Source organism: Pelophylax lessonae (genome assembly GCF_965119305.1).
Source record: "Pelophylax lessonae genome assembly, chromosome: 6".
In the NCBI taxonomy this organism is placed as follows: domain Eukaryota; kingdom Metazoa; phylum Chordata; class Amphibia; order Anura; family Ranidae; genus Pelophylax; species Pelophylax lessonae.
Window position 1 is genome coordinate 307,140,963 of NC_138773.1, and position 23,408 is coordinate 307,164,370.

Here is a 23,408-nt window from a genome sequence, read left to right on the forward strand (position 1 = left end):
AAATAAAAATCGCATAGGTGATCAAATACCACCAAAAGAAAGCTCTTTTTGGGGGGAACAAATGGACATCAATTATATTTTGGTACGGCGTTGCATGACTGCGCAATTGTCAGTTAAACAACGCAGTACCGAATCGCTAAAAATGGTCTGGTCATTTAGGGGGTAAAACCTTTCGGGGGCTGAAGTGGTTAAACCAATACTTCAACTTTTGCGAGCTGCTATTAGCCCCTCCCCTTACCCCACCCTAGGCTCCCAGGTTTACCCACTTTGGAAAGTTCCCAGGTATGCACATTAGACACTGCCGCCCTCATAAATGGGTACCCTCTGACCTGCAGAACAGACTCTTGACACAAGAGGGCGCACCAGGTTTAATCATTGGCGCAGCCATATAGCGTAGCGACGCCACGTTCAGTAAAAGCGTAACATCCAATGTATTGTAACTATGGTAACGTCAATTCGCTGAGCTTCTCAGGAGTAAAGCTTTGTGTGTATCCGTCACATCCACATTTCATTATGTAAAGTCCCAGTGATTTATTGTGTCCAATACTTGAAGGTCTTCCATACACGCGCCTCATTGCACTGTCCCCGGTGGGTTGTTGTAGTCTTCCGGTTGTCCATAGGAGAACTGCATGTGTCGTCCACGGGACAGAAAGTGAGCTCCGTGGGCAAGGCAGCATGTCCATAACTGCAACAAAAATGGAGAATTATAAAGAGAAGACTACTTTTAAAGAAGAACTCTGCTAAACAGTACTGGTTCCTGATATACAATAAAAAGATACATCTGGTTGAAAACAATCTTTTTTTTCCAGCTGTGTTGGACCTCTATGGGGCACATAATCAAAAATGTTACTGTTGTCACTGGAACAGGAATAAAGGAAAAATCGTCCCATGGGGACACCTGTTTTAGTGACAACTGTCTAAGAGGGGATTTCCCTCCCTTCCTGCTGTGTCTCTAGGACAGGAAATGAAGAGTTATATTCTCAAGGGGCCTTGGGCAGCAAAATAAATAAATAAATGAAAATAAATACAAATAACTAAAGAGTTCAAACCCTTCCAAAAATTGTTAACACGAAGCATGGTGAATCATTTCTGACTCTCAGATAAATTACTACTGACCACCAATAAGGGGAGCATTCTTCCCACTGATCACCAATAAGGGGAGCATTCTTCCCACTGATCACCAATGTAAGGGACATTCTTCTCACTGACCCCCAATGTAAGGAGCATTCTTCCCACTGACCTCCAATGTAAGGAGCATTCTTCCCACTGACCTCCAATGTAAGGAGCATTATTTCTACTGACCACCAATGTAAGGAGCATTCTTCCCACTGACCACCAATGTAAGGAGCATTCTTCCCACTGACCTCCAATGTAAGGAGCATTCTTCCCAATTTTGTTTATTAAAAGTCTTGCAATCAATAAGCATAAAATCAATATACATAAATAAATATATACATATTTACATGAAAAGGGGAAAAAAAATACATAGCAAATTCTGCTCTCAAATAAAGACTGCCTTTACAGCAAAAACAAAACTCACATCATGAAACACATCATTACCGGGAAAAATAATCTTAATAAGACTCACACCACCACACCAGACATCAAACCTGCGAGGTCAAGAAACAAAACCACCCCCATTATGCATGCAGCCCTTCTTCAAAAATGAAGATATTAACCAACAAAAGCTAAGGGCGTGAAAGAAATAGCATAGGAAAAAAGCTTTTCACCCAGAGATGGACAGTTCACCAAAAGCAGGTCTGATATTCCTCCACGCCCTTATCCAGACCGCTCGAGGCTCCCTGCCCTTCTCAAGACCCCGAATCTTCCCAACCTCACCAAGAATATCGTACACCACCACCTCGACAGGGAGGACTTTCTTCCGCAGGGTAATCTGGCACCGTGCATTCCACGTGAAGTAACGGACAACTATACTAACTAGAAAAAGTGTATCCAAATCAAAATCCCAGCGAGTCGGGAATGCCCCGTACACCCACTCCGCATAACTCATGCGATAGAGAAAGGGGATGCCTAGAGCCCTCCCCACCCTTTTATACACCTCTATGTTAAAGGGACACTGGAGCAAAAAGTGGTCCATAGACTCCACTTTACCAACACACTCCGCTCTAGGACAATCCCGATCATCCACAGGGCGATGCTTCAGGTTCCCTCTCACATAGAGCCTTCCATGGAAAGCGAGCCAGGCTTGATCCCTAAACTTCAAAGGGATTCTTCCTAAGTTAATTAAACGCAACCCCTCCCTCATTACGGGGCCTGGGCAATCCCTTAAGGTCAGCGACACACTGAAAGCAGAGCCCAAAATCCTCTTCTCCAGAAGCTTTCTGGGGAGGGACTTGATATCCCCCACTGTCACCTGCCACTGCCTAAGTATTTTCAGACACGGGGCAACATAAGCCGGAAGCTTGCCATGTCGGACTCTCAGACTTTTCACTGGCCCGCCATCTTCCCAGCATCGCAGAAAAGGCCTAAACCAAGATTGAAAAATACCCACCCATCCCGGCGGGGTCTCTGCTAACATATTACCAAGATTATACTTTAAAAAAAGCAGAGAAAAGAAAACTATAGGGTTGACCATTCCTAGACCACCCTCCCGCCTGGACAGGTAAGTTACATTGCGTTTGATCAGGTTCAGCCTATTTCCCCATAACAGTTGGAAAAAGCAGCTGTACACCCTTGCATAGAGAGATTCCGGCAAGATACAGACAAAGCTGACATATAAAAAGATTGGGATCAGGTAAGTTTTAATCAAGTCAACCCTTTCCCTCAAGGAAAGTTTCCATTTCTTCCAGCTTGCCACCTTGGCATTGGCATTCAACAACCTGCTTTCCCAATTTCGATGACCATAGTCACCAGGACCAAATTTGATGCCCAACACTTTAATTTCCTGCTGGGGCTCTGGGAAGGCATCCGGAAGTTCGAAGCTTTCACCCTCCTCACCCATCCAGAAAACTTCACTCTTTTCATGATTGATTTTAGAGCCAGAAGCCTCAGTGTACTGCTCTATCACAGAGACCACCTCCTGCGCCTCCTCCATCCCAGATATAATAACAGACACATCATCGGCATAGGCCACGACCTTCAAAGGCGGCACACCAGCAATGCCCAAAGGCACCCCACACAACGATCCACTCTCTAACCTTCTTATGAAGGGGTCGATTGCGAATACATATAGCAGGGGGCTCAAAGGACACCCCTGGCGCACACCAGAGCCAACCTCAAAAGGCCGTCCAACCCAACCATTAACAAGTGGGAAGCTCTCAGCCCCTTTATATAATGTTTTCAGCCAATCAATAAACCTCCCCTGCAGGCCGTATCTACCAAGTAGCAAATAAAGGTACTCATGATTGACTCGATCAAAAGCCTTCGCCTGATCCAATGCCAGCAAGTACTTTCTCCATCCAGCAGCCCTGCATCGCTCCAAAGCCTCCCGGACAGCTAAAATTGCTGAAAAGGTACTTCTGCCCTGGACCGAGCAGTGCTGATGATTGGACAACAAATCGCCTGCTACTGACGACAAGCGCCAAAAAAGAATCTTCGCCAAGATCTTTCTATCAACATTGAGAAGACTGATGGGGCGCCAGTTCTCAATTATTGAGGGGTCTTTACCTTTTGACAGAAGAATCACAGCGGATTGCCTCATGGAGGGAGGGAGAGAACCCTCTTCTAAACAGCTGTTATAAACCTCCGCTAAAAAGGGAGCCAGAATGGACTTAAAACACTTGTAAAATTCAGCTGTCAACCCATCTGGCCCAGGCGACTTTTTGGTAGCCAGCTTCTCTATAGCACGAACTACCTCATCCGCTGAAATTGGTTCTGTCAAATCCATCAAAGGCAATGTATCATTTCCCAATCCTGGAGTAGAATCCAGAAAGCTTTCCATCCTGTCCCGACTAAGGTCCTTTCCTCCCAGAAGGTCTGCGTAATATGACCTGAAGATCTCCAGGATCCCTGATCTGGACTTCACCAGGGAACCCGTACTATCCCTCAGACCTATGACCGTCTTAACTGCTATGCCTTGCTTACAGTTCTGGTAAGGATCAGGCGAGTGATATTTCCCATAATCTCTCTCCAGAACCAAGGAGGCATGCCGGTCGTATTGACACTTCCTAAGAAGAAGCTTTACCTCCGAGATCTCCCCTGGATCTCCTCCATACGAGACAAGACGATCAAGCTTCCTCCGCAAATGCTGGTAGGCAATATACATACCAAGCTGCTTCTTCTTACTTATGGCCTTGAAAAGTCCAATCGCCCTTTGTTTCACAAGCTCCCACCACTCTGACTTACTGCTGCAAAAGTCCAGAATAGAAACCTGTGCCTGAAAAAAATCCTCAAAGGATTGTCTTACCTCTACATCTTCCAGGAGAGCCAAATTCAGTTTCCAGGTACCCCTTCCCCTGGGTGGAGTGTCCGAGGCATTCAGAGTCACAGACAGCATACAGTGGTCAGAGAACTCCACCGCCCTCAACTCCGGAGCCGAGAAAGCAGAGTTCTCCTTTAAAAAAAACCTATCTATCCTACTCTGACTATTCCCTCTCTGAAACGTGAATCCCGTGCTGCCAGGGCAGTGCTTAATGTGCACATCTACCAGGCCTGCTTGTCTAACCATATCTCTAAGAAAAACGCTATCATAACCCAGCCTGTCTATGGAGACCCTCCTGTCTTCAGGCCTAATTATGGTGTTAAAGTCACCACCAAAGACAACCTGCTGGGATGTAAAAAGGAAGGGCTTGATCTTTGTGAAGAGGCATTTCCTGTCCCATTTTGACTGCGGTCCATAGATATTGATCAGGCGCAGGTCCTGCCCCCTAACAGAGACGTCTAAGACCATGCATCTCCCCATTTCTACCTCAATTACCCGCCGGCACGTTACCATATCGGTTTTAAAAAGAACCGCAACTCCGCTGCAAGGCTCAGCCGCAAGAGACCAAAAGGAGGGACCGCATCTCCACTCCCTTTTTGCTAGATGGACATCGGCCAAAGTATTGAGCCAGGTCTCTTGCAAAAATAAAATCTCAGCATCAAACTCACTGAGCAAAAATAAGGCAATATCACGAGCTCTTGCAGATTTCACGCTGGCGACATTAATGGTCGCCACCTTTATCAGAGCGGGAACTGCCATCAGGATGATTGGGGTAGTCGCTTCTTAACCTCCACCACACTCTCATCACCCGAAACAGCTCTCTTTACACTATGTGACTCCCCCTCATCCATAGATGATAAAGAAGTGGATAAATCGGATACTAACTCCTCCCCTGATAAAACCGAAAATGTGTTGCCAAGAGGAACCCCTCCTGGCTCTAACTGTAAGGAGGAAAAGACCGCTTTACTGGTCTTCCTCTTCTTCTTTTTCTTCCTCCTTGTCCTCTCCCACCCCTCCTCATCCGAATCCTCCACAACAGAGGGTGAGACATGGGACATGGACACCCCTCCCTCAACCCCATCGACCCCACCACCATCCAGCACCCCTGTACCCTCTTGGCCGCGTTTGCGGTGTCGAGAGACAGGGACTGGAGGTGGAGTAGGCCGAGGGGGAAGATCCACTATACCCGCCCCCCCAGCAGCTTCCGCTAGTCTGGAGGATCTACGCACAGTAGATGTAGGAACAACCACAGGAGGGACAGACTCAGGGACCACATCACCAGGGGAAGCAAAATCTGACACAACAGACACAGGAAGGACAGACTCAGGGACCACCTCACTAGGGGAAACAGAATCTGACACAACAGACACAGGAGGGGCAACAACAATTTCCTCTCTAACTTCAGCTGCTTCATCTTCTTTATCAAGCCTCTGCAGCTCAGTCTCCAATCCTGGCAAGTTATGCAGTGCCTCTGGGCACTGGCTATATGGGTGACCCAGCTGCTGGCACAAATTGCACCGAATCTGGGTGCATTCTCTGGCCAAATGGCCTAAATCCTGGCACAGTGAGCACTTCTTGTGGGTGCAGGACGATGCAAAGTGGCCTTTATCACCACATTTATTGCACACCTTAGGCTGACCCTGGTAGAAAATGGTCAGCCTATCCCTACCCAGAAAGGCTGAGCAGGGAAGGTGCTGAACTACATCGCCCAGCACCCCCAATTTTAGTGACACTGTCCAGGCCCCTGTCCATATCCCATGCTCATCAAGGACCTTCCGCAGTGGAGTGAGGACCTCGCCATATCGGCGTAGCCATACTAATAAATCAGCCTCTGGTATGGATTCGTTAAGCACCAAAATGGTCACTGATTTTATCAGAGGCTGCCTTGAGATCACCTTTGGCACCAAACCACTCCACTGCTGAAGGCCCTTGCACCTCCTAAATCTCTCCCAGAAGAGATCCAAACTTTCAGGTTTTACAAACGACAAATCAAATTCATAACTCCCCACCGGGCAAATTAAAGCAAAAATATCACAAGCTTTAAACCCCATTTCCAAAATCAACTCAGCCACCCTCCCCCTTACTGGTGGAGTTCCATCCCCCACCCACCTCAACTGTACCACATTCCTCCTCCTATACCCACCAAACCTCCCTGAATTTTGACTAATAACAGAATTCCCACCACCCACCCTGGTGTGACTCCCCAAAGCTGAAGCATAGCTTCCAACATTCCTCCCAGCAGAAAATCCATCAGTTTTTTTTAAATTATCTGACACACACTTAGCAGATAACGATTGCACAGATTCGGGATTGATCTGTGCAATCGAATCTTTCCTCTGCTGAGCAGGAGGAGAAATGTCATTTTTATTTTTCCCAGCATTACTAACCCCTTCACCACCACCCACCACATTCATTGCTTTAACATTAATGTCATTTTTTATACTTGCTGGGATATTTATTATTGCTGTTGTCTTCACAGCAGAATCCATAGCTGCTGCTGCACTGGTAAGAGTTTCAGCGATCATCCTCTCTTCCACTGGGACAGAGTTTTCAGTTGTAGAAACAGAATCCTGTTTTAACACAGCAGCAGGTAAAGCATTGCAGGATATTTCCATTGCTACTTCCATTCCACTCGCAGCACCATGTTGATCCCCTCCCCCACTAGCAATCAGCTGGTCAATCAGCCCTGGAACACTGGGAAACTCAGCTGAAGCAAACTCTATGGAGTTTGTAGCCATTTTGCTTGCAGAGGGACTACTGGTCTCAGCAGGAGCAGAAAAATCCATGCCTGGGGTGTTAGATGCAGGTCCATCCACATTTTTCTCACAATCTGGTGATTCGGTCAGGGATTTACCCTGCATGTCTGCACCGGATTTATCCTCAGCAGTAACTCCAATATGCAGTTCCTTCTCACCTGGGACACCATCCACTACAGCAGGTGGGGCAGACATGCTGGAAGGCAACATGATGTACTGGGATTTCTCCACTAGTACTGGCTTTGCTGGCCTGTATCTCCTCTGCCCATCTTCAGGGATTTCGGATGGATCATCAGAAAAGACAAACTTGTCTGCTTTCAGGGATGACTCCATCTCCTGGATAAATGTCAGGGATCCATGTCCACTCTCAACCCTCTGGCTGGTTACCGCTGGCGATTCCCAGTCCTGATATGGGGGGAGAGGTGCAGAGGCAGATGGAGCCTGGTCATCCATTAACGGAGGCTGCTGATCCACAGATGCTGATGCTTGGCTGGCAAATCGCCTCTCATTGTCAAATTTTTCTTTAAACACTCCGCTTCTGTCTTTTAACTTTTCCAGTAATAAAGATTGTTTCTTTACCTTATCTTCCAATTCCTGTAGCTCAGGCTTCATGGCTGTGCGATTTTTACTCCAGGCCTGGCAGTATTTGGCTCTGAAGGATTTGTGTTCAGCCTTCAAAACTTTAAGTTTTTCTTCAGCTCTTCCAATCGCCCTAAAACGATTGATAACCTTCTGGCTGAAGACATCCGCATTCTCACCAGGGCCTGGACCCACAGACAGGTCCTCCACCTCCTCCTCACTAGGCCCCGTGTCATCAGGGGGATCCCTCCCAGGGCCTCCCCCAGGATCAGGCATTGTTCCTGGGCCAAGTTAGCAAGCAAGGCCCAGGCTTGAAAAGGGCTGGTTCTCACAGAGAGCTCCTTGGGTGTGTCCTCCTCCTTCTTCCCACTGACCACCAATGTAAGGAGCATTCTTTCCCCTGACCACCAATGTAAGGGAAATTCTCCCCATTGACCACCAGTGTAAGGACCAGTCTTCCCACTGACCACCAATGTAAGGAGCATTCTTCCTACTGTCCACCAATGTAAGGGACATTCTTCCCACTGACCACCAATGTAAGGGACATTCTTCCCACTGACCACCAATGTAAGGGACATTCTTCCCACTGACCACCAATGTAAGGGACATTCTTCCCACTGACCACCAATGTAAAAATAATTCTTTCCACTGACCAGCAGAGAAATGAAGCCCTTCTCCCAATTACCACCAATATAAAGAGGTTCTTCTTCCACAGCCTACCAATCTAAGGGAGCCTGTCTCTACTGACCATCTATGTAAAGGAAGATTAATGGACCACCAATATAAGGGAGCACACGTGTTATGACTTCCTGTACATGCAAATATGCCATGAGCTATAGATAGAGTAATAATCATCAGGAGTTTCCGAGACCTTAAAGTTATTTCAAGCATTCCTCCATGTTAATAAGTTTGAGAATCTAGAAGACAATTTAGAACAGAGGTGTCAAACTCCATTTCATTGTGGGCCACATCAGCATCATGGTTCTCCTCAAAGGACCAGTTGTATCTTTAAGACCATATAAATAAATGCAGGGCTTATCTTCTCAGAGAATAGGTGCAGGAACTCAACCACACCCCCCACCGAACCGCATTGAATGGTGGTTGTGGCCAAATTGCACAGTTGGAGGATCCTAAAGGGGCAATAAATAACAGGAGTGCATTATGTGTGGAGTTAAGGGGTGTGCTACATACAGAATGCAGAGTTCAGGAGTGCGCTATGTACAGAGTTCAGAGGTGCTTTATGTACAAAGTGCAGCGTTCAGGAGTGCACAACGCACAGAATGCAGTGTTCAGAAGTGCACTACGTACAAAGTGCAGTGTTCAGGAGTGCGCAACGCACAGGGTGCAGTGTTCAGAAGTGCTTTATGTACAAAGTGCAGTGTTCAGGAGTGCACAACGCACAGAATGCAGTGTTCAGAAGTGCACTACGTACAAAGTGCAGTGTTCAGGAGTGCGCAACGCACAGGGTGCAGTGTTCAGAAGTGCACTACGTACAAAGTGCAGTGTTCAGAGGGGCGCTATGTACAGAGTTCAGAGGTGCTTTATGTACAAAGTGCAGTGTTTAGGAGTGCACAACGCACAGGGTGCAGTGTTCAGAGGTGCTTTATGTACAAAGTGCAGTGTTCAGGAGTGCACAACGCACAGAATGCAGTGTTCAGAAGTGCACTACGTACAAAGTGCAGTGTTCAGGAGTGCGCAACGCACAGGGTGCAGTGTTCAGAAGTGCACTACGTACAAAGTGCAGTGTTCAGGAGTGTGCAACACACAGGGTGCAGTGTTCAGAAGTGCACTACGTACAAAGTGCAGCGTTCAGAGGGGCGCTATGTACAGAGTTCAGAGGTGCTTTATGTACAAAGTGCAGTGTTTAGGAGTGCACAACGCACAGGGTGCAGTGTTCAGAAGTGCACTACGTACAAAGTGCAGTGTTCAGAGGGGCGCTATGTACAGAGTTCAGAGGTGCTTTATGTACAAAGTGCAGTGTTTAGGAGTGCACAACGCACAGGGTGCAGTGTTCAGATGTGCACTACATACAAAGTGCAGTGTTCAGAGGTGCGCTATGTACAGAGTTCAGAGGTGCTTTATGTACAAAGTGCAGTGTTCAGGAGTGCGCGACGCACAGAATGCAGTGTTCAGAAATGCACTACGTACAAAGTGCAGTGTTCAGAGGTGCGCTATGTACAGAGTTCAGAGGTGCTTTATGTACAAAGTGCAGTGTTCAGGAGTGCGCAACGCACAGGGTGCAGTGTTCAGAAGTGCACTACGTACAAAGTGCAGTGTTCAGAGGTGCGCTATGTACAGAGTGGAAATTTTAGGGGTTTGCTATGCATAGTGCATGGGAATTGTGAGGGCCACATGAAATGGCCTGGAGGGCCGAATTAGGCCCATGGGCATTGAGTTTGACACATGTGATTTAGAAGATCTAAGAAGACAATTACTTATGATCAGTGGGTTGTGAATAGGGTGGTGGGTATGAACTCTGGGTTGTGAATAGGGTGGTGGGTATGAACTCTGGGTTGTGAAGAGGGTGGTGGGTATGAACTCTATGGGTTTGGGCCAGGTTTCACTTACAGTCGGGTTCATAAACAAGTTACAGGTGCAGGCCAGATGCTAGTATTAGGTAACAATAAGGTAGGTCTCTACTGCTGGTACTTACCAGGTATAACGTGAAGATGGCATAAAATAGGAGAATAAATCCACACAGCACATACAGGGCAATGTATTTCACACTTGGGATGTAAATCACCACAAAATACAAATTTATGGCGATGATTAATACAGTGAGCAAGATGGCGACCACTTTACCGATTCTGCAGGGAGAAAAAATGCCAATTAGTGGTGAGGAAAAGAAGTCATGGTCAGGATAGGACTCTATCAAGCCCCACCCAGATCAAACAAGCCCTGCCCACATAAACCCCACTTGCCATCCAGGCCAGTTCTGACTTTTCTCTCCTACATTTAAAAATAATCATTATTTTCTTATAAAATAATTAGAACCCCCAAACTTTATACATATTTTTCAGCAGAGGCCCTAGAGAATAAAACGGTGGGTGTTGCAATTTTTTTTACGGCACTCGGTATTTGGGCAGCAGTTTTTTAAATGCAAATTTTTTGGGAAAAGATACACTTTAATGAATTTTAGTCCACACAAACACAATATAATACCCATTTATTTTGGGAAAATAAAAAAGATGATGCTACGCCGAGTGAATAGATACCAAAATGTCACACCTTAAAATTGCCCATGGAATGGCAACAAACTACGTACATTATATTATCCATAGGCAACATCTTAACCACTTCCATACCGGGAATATTCTGGCACTCCTCTCCCACATGTAAAAATCATCATTTTTTTTTTTGCTAGAAAATTACTCAGAACACCCAAAAAAAATATATGTTTTTTTTTTTTAGCAGAGACCCTAGCGATTGGTCAATGCAAGTTTTTATGTCACACAGTATTTGCGCAGCAATTTTTCAAACTTGTTTTAAAAAAAAAAAACAGTTTAATGAATAAAAAAAAAAAAAAAACACTAAAGTTAGCTCAATTTATTTGTTAATGTGAAAGAAGATGTTACGCCGAGTAAATAGATACCTAACATGTCATGCTTTAAAATTGCGCACACTCGTGGAATGGCGCCAAACTTCAGTACTTAAAAATCTCTATAGACGACACTTTAAAAATGTTTTTAGGTTACCAGTTTAGAGTTACAGAGGAGGTCTTGGGCTAGAATTGTTGCTCTCGCTCTAACATTCGCGGCGATATCTCACATGTGTTAACGCCGTTTACATATGTGGGTGCGATGTATGTGGGGACGGGGGCGCTTTACATTTTTTTATTTATTTTTTTTTTATATTTTTATACTTTCTCTTTACATTTTTTTATTTATTTTTTTTATATTTTTATACTTTCTCTTTACATTTTTTTTTTGTTATCACTTTTAGGCTCCTTTCACACTTGTGTCACTTGTCATGCGATTTGGGACTGCAAAATCGCATGACAAGTCGTTCTCCATTATTTCCAATGAGTACCGTTCATATCTGTGCGACTTGAACCCGCACCGACTTCAAAGTAGTCCCTGCACTACTTTGGCACGATTTTGATGCGTTTTGAGGTCCAAAGACATTCAAGCCCAGTCAAACTCGCATCAAAATCGCGGCAACAAAGACGCAGCAAAATTGCGGTAAAATCATACGACTTTAAAGTCACGCAAGTGTGAAAGGGGCCTTATAAACATCCCTTGTAATAGGAATAGGACATGACAGGTCCTCTTTATGAAGAGATGTGGGGTCTATAAGACCCCAAATCTCTCCTCTGGGCTAAGGTGACCAGATGTTTAAAATTAAATCCGGGGACATATTTTGTTTTTTTTTCACTATTAATGGCAGCAATCAGTGATGTATAGCGGGACTGCGATATTATGGCGGACAAATCTGACACTATGGCCTCTTTCACACTTGTGAGACTTGTCCTGCGACTTGGGACTGCAAAGTTGTATGACAAATATTACTCCATGATTTTCATATCTGTGTGCAGAGCTGCTGTTAGAAATCACGGGGCCCCGTACAGCTTACCTGGCAGGGCCCCCCCCCCCCCCCCCCGAAATTATCAAGACAATATTTTCACTAAAATCATTATTAGCAGACACAAACATAACAGAGAACCTGCGTGAATTAGCCCTTTTTTAATTGTTTTTTTTTTATTTTATTTTTTTTTAATGTAAACATTTTTAAAAATTCTTTTATTTTACAATTTATTAAATTATTTATCAATGTTTAATCATTATTATTTTTTTTAATTTGTTATTTTTTTTACAGGAAAGGGAAGGCTGCAGCCCTGTGGGAAGGGGGCAGCACAGTGAATGGGGGGGTCACAAAGGAAAGGGGGGGGTCAGAAGCAGGCAGAACAGGGAGGGGGATCGGTGTCAGAAAAGCAATTACAGGAACGATGTCCTGTGTCTGTGTCTCTCCCTGCAGCAACTGAAAGCTGGCAGGAGGGGGAAAAACTGCCTTTCAGCTTCTGCAGAGAGCTACACAAGGCTTCCTTCTGTATTTGCCCGACCGCACCGATTCTCCGTGCTGTTGCCCCCCCCCCCCCCTGTGTGCACTGCCCGGCCCCCTACAGGAAGACTGGTGGTCACCCCCTATTAGCGGTCCTGTCTGTGTGACTTCAAAGTAGTCCCTGCACTACTATTGTCGAACTTTGATGCGACTTGAGGTCCACAGGCATCAAGATTACACAGGCATTGCTTTAAGTCGCGTCAAAGTCACGCAACTTTCAGTGTGAAAGGGGCCTAAGTGACACTTTAGACACTTTGTGGGAACCAGTGACAGTAATACAGTGATCAGGGCTAAAAATATGCACTGTCACTGTACTAATGACACTGGCTGGGAAAGGGTTACCAATCAAGGGGTTAAATGTGTGCCTAACAAGTGTTTTCTCACTGTGGGGGGAGGAGCTTTTACTAAGGGAAGGCATAGATCCCTGTCCCTGCTTTGCTCAATGTCTTTCATAATGACAGAAAGGCGTTCTGCCTTGTTTACAAAGTTCTGCCTGTGTACAGAGCGATCGGCAGGTACAGGCGGACATAAGAGTCCCCCAGGACCCGCTGATCGTCTCTGATATCCAGACGTATATACACATTATCCTGCGTAGCGCGACCGCCCTATGGCAGTAAATCTGCTATGGGGTGGTTGGCGACTGGTTAACCACTTGCCGACCGCTTACTATATATATATATATATATATATATATATATATATATATATATATATACGGCGGTAGAGTGACTCCTACAGGCAAAACAAGGTATGGGTACGTCGTTCACCTGGTGGCAGCTAGGGGGCGAGCACGCGCCACCGGCGGCATGCTCCCATCCCAGATCGTCAGTGGGGAAGCCGATGCATGCGTCAGGCGGCTCCAATTGCCGTATGACACCCGCGATCGCTCCCCGCTGAGAGAGAACGGTCAGCTGTTGTAAACACAGCCGACCGTTCTTCTCCCTGGAATGGTCATAGAGCCCCTGTGATCCTTCTATATAGGATCACAGGTCTCTATGGTCATTTCAGAAGCCACACCCCCCACAGTTAGAATTACTCCCCTAGGCTCACATTTAACCCCTTTATCACCCACAGGGTTAACCCCTTCCCTGCCAGTGTCATTATTACAGTAACAGTGCATATTTTTAGCACTGATTACTGTAGTAATGTCACTGGGCCCCCCAAAAGTGTCAAAAATGTCAGTTAGTGGTCTGATCTGTCCGCCACAATGTCGCAGGTCCAGCAAAAAAATTGCAGATCGCCGCCATTACTAGTAAAAAAAAACAATAAAAATGACATAAATCTTTCCCGTAGTTAGTAGATGCGATAACTTTTGCGCAAACCAATCAAAATACGCTTATTGCAATTTTTTTTTACCAAAAATATGTAGCAGAAAACAAATTGGCCTAAAATGTTATAAAATTTGGATTTTTAAATGTATTTTTTTGAGAATGTCATATAGCAGAATGTGAAAAATATTTTTTTTTTTTTTTTTCGAAATTGTCGCTCTTTTTTTGTTTATAGAGCAAAAAATGAAAATCGCACAGGTGATCAAATACCACCAAAAGAAAGCTCTATTTGTGGGAAAAAAAGGACGTCAATCTAATTTGGGTACATCGTTGCACGACCGCGCAATTGTCCGTTAGAGTAGCGCAGTGCCAAAGAGGGGGAGAATGGGGAAAGGGGTGTAGGGGTAAAATGTACTACAGTTAAATTGTATGTGGATTCCTCCAGTGTCTGGAGTCTTGGCTCAGTACTATACTCCACTTTACATCATTTTTCAGTATTATGATAGTCTACCCCATTACTCATTATGTCCTTGAACCAATTTTTTCCCTATAGCCCATCTTATGCCAGTTTACCTCTGGCTTCGGGCTTTAATATTATATTAATATTGTACTTTACATAAATACTTGGAATACATTATCATTAACTATTTCTTTATTTACATCTCAATACAGCCCTCATGACCCTCAATGCAAATCTACCTATTATATATGGACCCAACACCGAGGTTGTATGCGGTATTCTTGCTCCCTCAGTTCCCGTTATAGACGTTTTTTCAGATGGCCTCCAGCCCCTCCTTGACAATGTTTTACTCTATTGTAAGTTTTAATCCACATATTTTTCTACCCCTGACCCCTTTTTGGATGCTATACCAAACATGTTATATTTTCTAGAGATCGAAATCGCCTGCTCCTGAGGAAGTGAACTATGCTTCACGAAACGCGTAGAGCTTTAGAGGCCTTTTCAACTGATAGCTATTGTACAAGCAAGAATTTTAATTATGCCAAGCATCCAATTATGTTTTATTGTTTAACTGTCTGTATCTTTTTGTCAATCGATGTACCATTGATTATGATTGTATCATGTTATCCTTGTATATAATATGTATATTCCCCGTTTTATTTTACAAAATGAAACGTACAAATGTTTAAGTGCAATGAAATACTATAATAAACACGTGATGATTTAATATATGCTCCTTTTTGCTTACCAGCAGCTGCATATATACTACCAATATATCATCAAGTATGCACTGGCCACACCTCATTTAAAGTCCCACGCTTTTTGCTTTGAACACTAGATGTTCTTTCATTTTTTATGTATACATCAGGGATGGAGACTCTATTGCACAGGTCTCATTTAAAGTCCCAACTTCCTTGTCTTCCCTCATTGTCCATTGCCCCCATCCTCCCCCCTTTTTCCCTATTCCCGTTTTTTGAAATATTTATCAGGGATGGAGGTGTGTTACCAGTTTTTTCAACATGTTTACTTTTGTTTTTTATCAAGTAGTACCAATTATTACCCAATATACCTCCCCCATCTTATATTGTCATCAATTTCTATGGTGAGATTTCCAACCCACCTTAGCTACTATTGTTATCAGTTTACTCCATGGCATTGCCATGGGGCTGGTATGTCCATTCTGAACTGTCATAGATCGGGAACTGCGATGCGCTCCTTCCGTTTCCGCTCCCCTCTCTATTCCCCCGTGCCCCTAGCCAATGGCTGGGAAGGGGGCGGGGTGTGGTTGCGGCCGCAGCGCATCGGCGCCACAACTTTCCGTGCATAACGTGACGTCATTACGGCGTCGACGTCCATGCACGTGAATTCCATCAGCGTTCATTAGGGACGCCATCTTCAGCAGCCCTTGTCTGCTTAGTGATGTCCCGCAGTTCGAACAGCCAGTGACGCTGGGAGCAATTTCTACCTCCTCCTCGGTGCAGGTCTGCAATCATCTATCTCTATCCACCTTCTATTACTCCTCAGCACACGGTCACTTCTTTTATGTAGGCTCAATTTGCCCTTATTTCCTTTTCTGGGACACCCCCCATATTCATTCCACTCTATGTTGGCACTCTCCTTTTATCAACTTATTTTTCACTGGACTCTTCAGCACACCTTTCGGTCACCTCACTTATTCATTTGGATGGGGCATTTTCTATTCCCCTCCTTTGTCACTCAATCTTTTCACACATTGTCATACACATTGGCTTTGGCTTTCTCTTTTTCACACTGAGAGTGTTGGGTTTACTCTACTCTCTACCATTGTTGGTCTTGGCTCAGTACTATACTCCACTTTACATCATTTTTCAGTATTATGATAGTCTACCCCATTACTCATTATGTCCTTGAACCAATTTTTTCCCTATAGCCCATCTTATGCCAGTTTACCTCTGGCTTCGGGCTTTAATATTATATTAATATTGTACTTTACATAAATACTTGGAATACATTATCATTAACTATTTCTTTATTTACATCTCAATACAGCCCTCATGACCCTCAATGCAAATCTACCTATTATATATGGACCCAACACCGAGGTTGTATGCGGTATTCTTGCTCCCTCAGTTCCCGTTATAGACGTTTTTTCAGATGGCCTCCAGCCCCTCCTTGACAATGTTTTACTCTATTGTAAGTTTTAATCCACATATTTTTCTACCCCTGACCCCTTTTTGGATGCTATACCAAACATGTTATATTTTCTAGAGATCGAAATCGCCTGCTCCTGAGGAAGTGAACTATGCTTCACGAAACGCGTAGAGCTTTAGAGGCCTTTTCAACTGATAGCTATTGTACAAGCAAGAATTTTAATTATGCCAAGCATCCAATTATGTTTTATTGTTTAACTGTCTGTATCTTTTTGTCAATCGATGTACCATTGATTATGATTGTATCATGTTATCCTTGTATATAATATGTATATTCCCCGTTTTATTTTACAAAATGAAACGTACAAATGTTTAAGTGCAATGAAATACTATAATAAACACGTGATGATTTAATATATGCTCCTTTTTGCTTACCAGCAGCTGCATATATACTACCAATATATCATCAAGTATGCACTGGCCACACCTCATTTAAAGTCCCACGCTTTTTGCTTTGAACACTAGATGTTCTTTCATTTTTTATGTATACATCAGGGATGGAGACTCTATTGCACAGGTCTCATTTAAAGTCCCAACCTCCTTGTCTTCCCTCATTGTCCATTGCCCCCATCCTCCCCCCTTTTTCCCTATTCCCGTTTTTTGAAAGGATTGAAAATATATTGTTTTATCTTTCAATTCTGTAATATGTGAAACATTTAATAAAGAAATAAAAAAAAAAAAAAAAGAGTAGCGCCGTGCCGAATCGCAAAATAGGGCCTGGTCATTAAGGGGGGCAAATCCTTCCAGTCTTAAAGTGGTTAAGATCATCAGCGTTATGATAACTCCCAGGCAAGGGGGCGCTCTATCATGGGTCTGGCTGGCCCTGTCACTGTGTGTCACATGACATTACGAACAATAGGTTAACAAAATCAGCGCTGCCAGCCAGAGCCATGATAGAGCGCCCCCTGCCTGTGAGTTATGATACCATCCATGATGCCAGAGAGACAGACACAGTACAATGTAGTCCATTCACAGACACCCCCAATGCACACCAGTGTTGAAGCCTTGAGGGCACTGGCAGCCCCATGAAGGGATCCGCTTCCCCTCTCTTCCTGCTGCTGGACAATGTCAGCTGAGCTCAGCTGCCTCTATTCTGCCGGTCACCGCCGCCACCGCCGCCTATCAAGTCTCACTCTCCGGGCCCCGGCTACTATTGGGTGAGGAGCGGAGCTGAGTGGAGGAAGATCACTCCTTCGGGGAAGGTAAGGAGATAGTCAAGCAGTCGGCTGGCCGGGACTTGAGGCAAGGCAGAACATGTGAACAGGAGCGGGATGGTCATGCACCTGAAAGTGAAGAAATAGTCCCTCGGCTCTGACCTGCACATTATCATCAGAAAGGGGCACAGATAATGAAATCCATCCCCCTGAGCTAGTAAGAGCAGCGGAGCACCTTGTAATTCAGAATTTTTTATTCTTCATTCTGCACTGACTGTCTTTGAAATTGGCCGGGCCCCTGTTCAAATCCAATCCGGAGACAAAACTGGGGACAGACTTGGTCCTCAATCCTGGGACTGTCCCTGGAAACCGGGGATGTCTGGTCACCCTACTCTAGGCAGCAAAGACAGATTAAGAAAAAAATGTACAACTGCCAGGCCAGAAGTGACGTCATAACGTTGCGCTCAGGCCTCTGAGAGTCATAGAGACTGCCGGGTTGACAATGGCTCCTGCTTTTGTGTCTGAGCCAATGAGGAGAGAGAGACCCGGGACAGCTGAGGCTCCCATGCACATTGCTGAATAGAGGGAGGGCTCAGGTGAGTATTGAGGGGACTAGAGGGGAGATGAACACAGAAAGTTTTTTTCCCTTCATGCATCGAATTCAGCCTTTACAACCACTTTAACTTTATTGCTATCACAAGAGGGCATACAATCCACCCTGCATCTGTGTGCACGGGGGTGTGCTGGGTGTGCGTAGGCACACCCTACTCCCCCTGTGCCCCATGTGCCAATGATAAAGCAGTACAGTCTGCCTTCTTGTATCAGACCCTTGTCCTATTAAGTCAAAAGGGGGGTCTGGGCACCTGCCGAGCAGGAGGAAAAGCTGTACTGCCTTATTGCAGATACTGATCCTCTTATTCCTCCCCCCTGCAGTGCTGCCGGCTTCTCCTCCTCTCCCTCCCTTCTGGCTGCACTGCAGGGGGATCAGTTCTAGTATCTGTGCCTCCATCCAGTCTCTTTCTCAGTCATCAATGTAGGACATCAGGAGGTCTGTTTAGAACCCTGATATTTCACCAAAGCATCCAAAAAGGGCAGTTAAAAAAAATGTAAACTATTAATAAATGTAAAAAAATTAAAATTTCAAAAATATTTTTTAAAAATGAAGGACTTGTTTACATGTGCTTTGCACTCTGTAATTTCTGCCGTGGCTGTGAAGCATAGCATCATGTGTACACCCCTAGCCACTGCCTCTGTGTCTCTGTGTTTGAGCTTTGCCCCCCTGGGATAGCTTTGGGCAGTGATAGGTGCTCTATATGGAGTCAATTAGACCCCTGATGTCTCCCCTGCCCTTCAAAGGTGAGATTGTGTTTGGTCAGAGGATTCCCAGGCTGTGACAGCCAGAAAATGACAGCTCTGCAATTGGCGTCATTCGTCACAGGGGAGATGGGGGAACGGATGTTCTTCTATCTCCTCTACTGGAAGCCATCCCGACCGTTTACAGCGGGTGGAGTCGGGAGGGGGGTGGGGTCTGTAAAAAGTGATCTTCCCCCTTCCAGATCACTTTTATATGACAGCCTATTGCCAGCTGAGAAAAAAAAAAAACAGTACCAGGATAATGGCTGGAGCTGATGCAATGATCCTGGTAACAGGAGGTTGTAATACATACATGGGTCAGCATGCTGAGTCTGAAGAAACACAATACAAATAGCTGAGGCTCCCGTGCACATTGCTGAATAGAGAGGGGGCTCAGGTGAGTATTGGGGGGACTGGAGGGGGAGGTAAATACAGAAGGTTTTTTCCCTTCATGCATAGAATGCATGAAGGGAAAAAACCTTCAGCCTTCTTCAACTAATTGATCTTTATTACTATCACAAGGGGGCAAATAAACCCCCCTGTGATAGCTTTGGTCAGTGATAGGTGCTCTATATAGAGACAGCAGGGGTCTATTAGACCCCTGATGTCTCCCCTGCCCTTCAAATCTGAGATTGTGTTTGGTCAGATGCTTCCCAGGCTGTGACAGCCAGGAAATGAAAGCTCTGCAATTGGCCTCATTCGTCACAGAGGAGATTGGGGAACGGCTGTTCCTCTATCTCCTCTAATGGAAGCCATCCCGACCATTTACAGCCAGTGGAGGCGGGAGGGGTGGGGTCCTTCCCAGCGCTGTATAAGTGATCTGCCCCCTTCCGGATCACTTTTACATGACAGCCTATTGCCAACTGAAAAAAAAAAAAAAACAGTACGAGGATTATGGCTGGAGGTGATGCCATGATCCTGGTATAAACACTTGCTAACAGGAGGTTGTAATACATACATGGGTCAGCATGCTGAGTCTGAAGAAACATAATACATATAGCTGAGGCTCCCATGCTCATTGCTGGATAGAGAGGGGGCTCAGGTGAGTATTGGGGGACTGGAGGGGGAGGTAAATACAGAAGGTTTTTTCCCTTCATGCATAGAATGCATGAAGGGAAAAAACCTCCAGCCTTTACAACCACTTTAACTTTATTGCTATCACAAGGGGGCAAATACCCCCCCCCCCTCCCTGTGATAGCCTTGGGCAGTGATAGGTGCTCTATATAGAGACATCAGGGGTCTATTAGACCTCTGATGTTTCCCCTGTCCTTCAAAGCTGAGATGCTTCCCAGGCTGTGACAGCCAGGAAATGACAGCTCTGCAATTGGCATCATTCGCCACAGAGGAGATGGGTGAACGGATGTTCCTCTATCTCCCCTACTGGAAGCCTTCCCGACCGTTTACAGCGGCTGGAGGTGGAACGGCGTGGGGTCCTGCCCAGCACTGTAAAAGTGATCTGCCCCCTTCCGGATCACTTTTATATGACAGCCTATTGCCAGCTGAAAAAAAAAACAGTACCAGGATTATGGCTGGAGCTGATGCCAGGATCCTGGTATAACCACTTGCTAACAGGAGGTTGTAATACATACATGGGTCAGCATGCTGAGTCTGAAGAAACACAATACAAATCAGGTCAAACGCAGTCTTTGAATTGCCATTCATACCAATCAAATAAAATCTATGGGTTTTGCTGACTTCCTTTCTAAACGCACATCAAACGCAGGAGAACAACACCTGTTACATGATCAAGTTCCCTTAATATACATACATGCCATTGGCGAAATCGTGCATCAAAGGTCGCATGCTGGTGAAGGTGAGAACCGGGAGCAGGGCGAAGGGAAGCTGTAAAAATGGTTTATTAAAGTGATGTTATCTTATGGAAAATATAGAAATATAAAACACATATACAAGCAAGAGTCACTGTGTAGAATTGTACGTCAGCTTCATCAGTAAGGCCACTGGTGCGACTTGTCCTGCTAATATCTTTTCATGTGACAACACTGAAGAAATGACACTTTGCTACAATGTAAAGTAGTGAGTGTACAGCTTGTATAACAGTGTAAATTTGCTGTACCCTCAAAATAACTCAACACACAGCCATTAATTTCTAAACCGCTGGCATCAAAAGTGAGTACACCCCTAAGTGACAATGTCCAAATTGGGCCCAATTAGCCATTTTCCCTCCCCGGTGTCATGTGACTCATTAGTGTTACAAGGTCTCAGGTGTGAATGGGGAGCAGGTGTGTTAAATTTGGTGTTATCGCTCTCACTCTCTCATACTGGTCACTGGAAGTTCAACATGGCACCTCCTGGCAAAGAACTCTCTGAGGATCTGAAAAAAAGAATTGCTGCTCTACATAAAGATGGCCTAGGCTATAAGAGGATTGGCAAGACCCTGAAACTGAGCTGCAGCACGGTGGCCAAGACCTTATAGTGGTGTAAAAGGACAGGTTCCACTCAGAACAGGCCTCACCATGGTCCATTGAAGAAGTTGACTGCACGTGCTCGGCGTCCTATCCAGAGGTTGTCTTTGGGAAATTGAGGTATGAGTGCTGCCAGCATTGCTGCAGAGGTTGAAGGGGTGGGGTGGGGGGGGGGCAGCCTGTCAGTGCTCAGACCATACGCCGCACACTGCATCAAATTGGTCTCCATGGCTGTCATCCCAGAAGGAAGCCTCTTCTAAAGATGATGCACAGGAAAGCCCGCAAACAGTTTGCTGAAGACAAGCAGACTAAGGACATGGATTACTGGAACCATGTCCTGTGGTCTGATGAGACCAAGATAAAGTTATTTAGTTCAGATGGTGTCAAGCGTGTGTGGCGGCAACCAGGTGAGGAGTACAAAGACAAGTGTGTCTTGCCTACAGTCAAGCATGGTGGTGGGAGTGTCATGGTCTGGGGCTGCATGATTGCTGCCGGCACTGGAAAGCTACAGTTCATTGAGGGAACCATGAATGCCAACATGTACTGTGACATGCTGAAGCAGAGCATGATCCCCTCCCTTCAGAGACTGGGCCGCAGGGCAGTATTCCAACATGATAACAACCCCAAACACACCTCCAAGATGAGCACTGCCTTGCTAAAGAAGCTGAGGCTAAAGGTGATGGACTGGCCAAGCATGTCTCCAGACCTAAACCCTATTGAGCATCTGTGGGGCATCCTCAAACGGAAGGTGGAGGAGCGCAAGGTCTCTAACATCCACCAACTCTGTGATGTCATCATGGAGGAGTGGAAGAGGACTCCAGTGGTAACCTGTGAAGCTCAGGTGAACTCCATGCCCAGGAGGGTTAAGGCAGTGCTGGAAAAGAATGGTGGCCACAAAAAATAATGTCTGCGATTTTTATCGGGACTGCAACATTGCGGCGGACAGATCGGATCCCTAACTGACACTTTGACACTTTTGGGGGGGACCAGTGACATTACTACAGTAATCAGTGCTAAAAATATGCACTGTTACTGTAATTAAGACAATAGCAGGGAAGGGGTTAACCCAGGGGTGATCAAAGGATTAAGTGTGAGCCTAGGGGAGTGTTTTCTAACTGTATGGGGGAGGGACTTGTGAAATGATCATAGAGACCTGTGTTCCTAAATAGAAGGATCACATGGGCTCTATGATCATTTCAGAGAGAACAACGGTCAGCTGTGTTTACAACAGCAGACCGTCGTTCTCTCTCAACGGGTGCCCCCAGGATCGCTCCCGCGAACTGCTGTGCAGGTATGGCGGTTCGCGCAGCCGAGCCAGCCTGCCGCAGTATATCTGCGGCGGGCGGTTGGCAAGTGGTTAATAAGAGGTTCACTTCACTGCCGGTACTTACCAGAATACTTTGAAGAACGTTGAGCAGATCATTCATCACCGACAGGCTCTGAATGTCTTGAAACACCGCCACAAACACGGTAGGTATGATAGCGCATGATCTGGTGAAGAGGACCCGGTAGAATCGAGACCATTTCAGGTTCAGGAAGCCCTACAGGAAATAAAAGAGAAGGGCAACATTAGATGATTGAAGAAGGGGGGGGGGCACAATGTGGGATCCGACTTAGAACTTAGAACTCCATTATTTTGTGCTGTTATCTGCATATCACATCTTAACCATTTGAAGGTTTTTTCCCCTTCACGATCAGGCCACGTTTTTGGTGATCAAATAATATCAAAAGAAAGCTGTATTTGTGTGAAAAAAAAAGATATATATTTAATTTATGTACAGTGTTGC

The 23,408-nt window shown here is 45.4% G+C and overlaps 1 protein-coding gene across 1 annotated transcript in view; it reads right to left on the reverse strand.

Moving 5' to 3' along the window:
• Nucleotides 1–276: 276 nt before the first annotated feature.
• Nucleotides 277–23,408, reverse strand: part of SLC11A1 (solute carrier family 11 member 1) — a 93,962-nt gene continuing 70,830 nt past the window's right edge. Inside the window, exons 12-15 of the mRNA XM_082260101.1 lie at nucleotides 23,013–23,162; nucleotides 20,967–21,040; nucleotides 10,370–10,523; nucleotides 277–685 (exon numbers count right to left, since the gene is read on the reverse strand). Of these exons, the coding sequence (XP_082116227.1) occupies nucleotides 572–685; nucleotides 10,370–10,523; nucleotides 20,967–21,040; nucleotides 23,013–23,162 (492 nt within the window). The 3' untranslated portion in view covers nucleotides 277–571. The remainder of the gene's footprint in view (nucleotides 686–10,369; nucleotides 10,524–20,966; nucleotides 21,041–23,012; nucleotides 23,163–23,408) is intronic.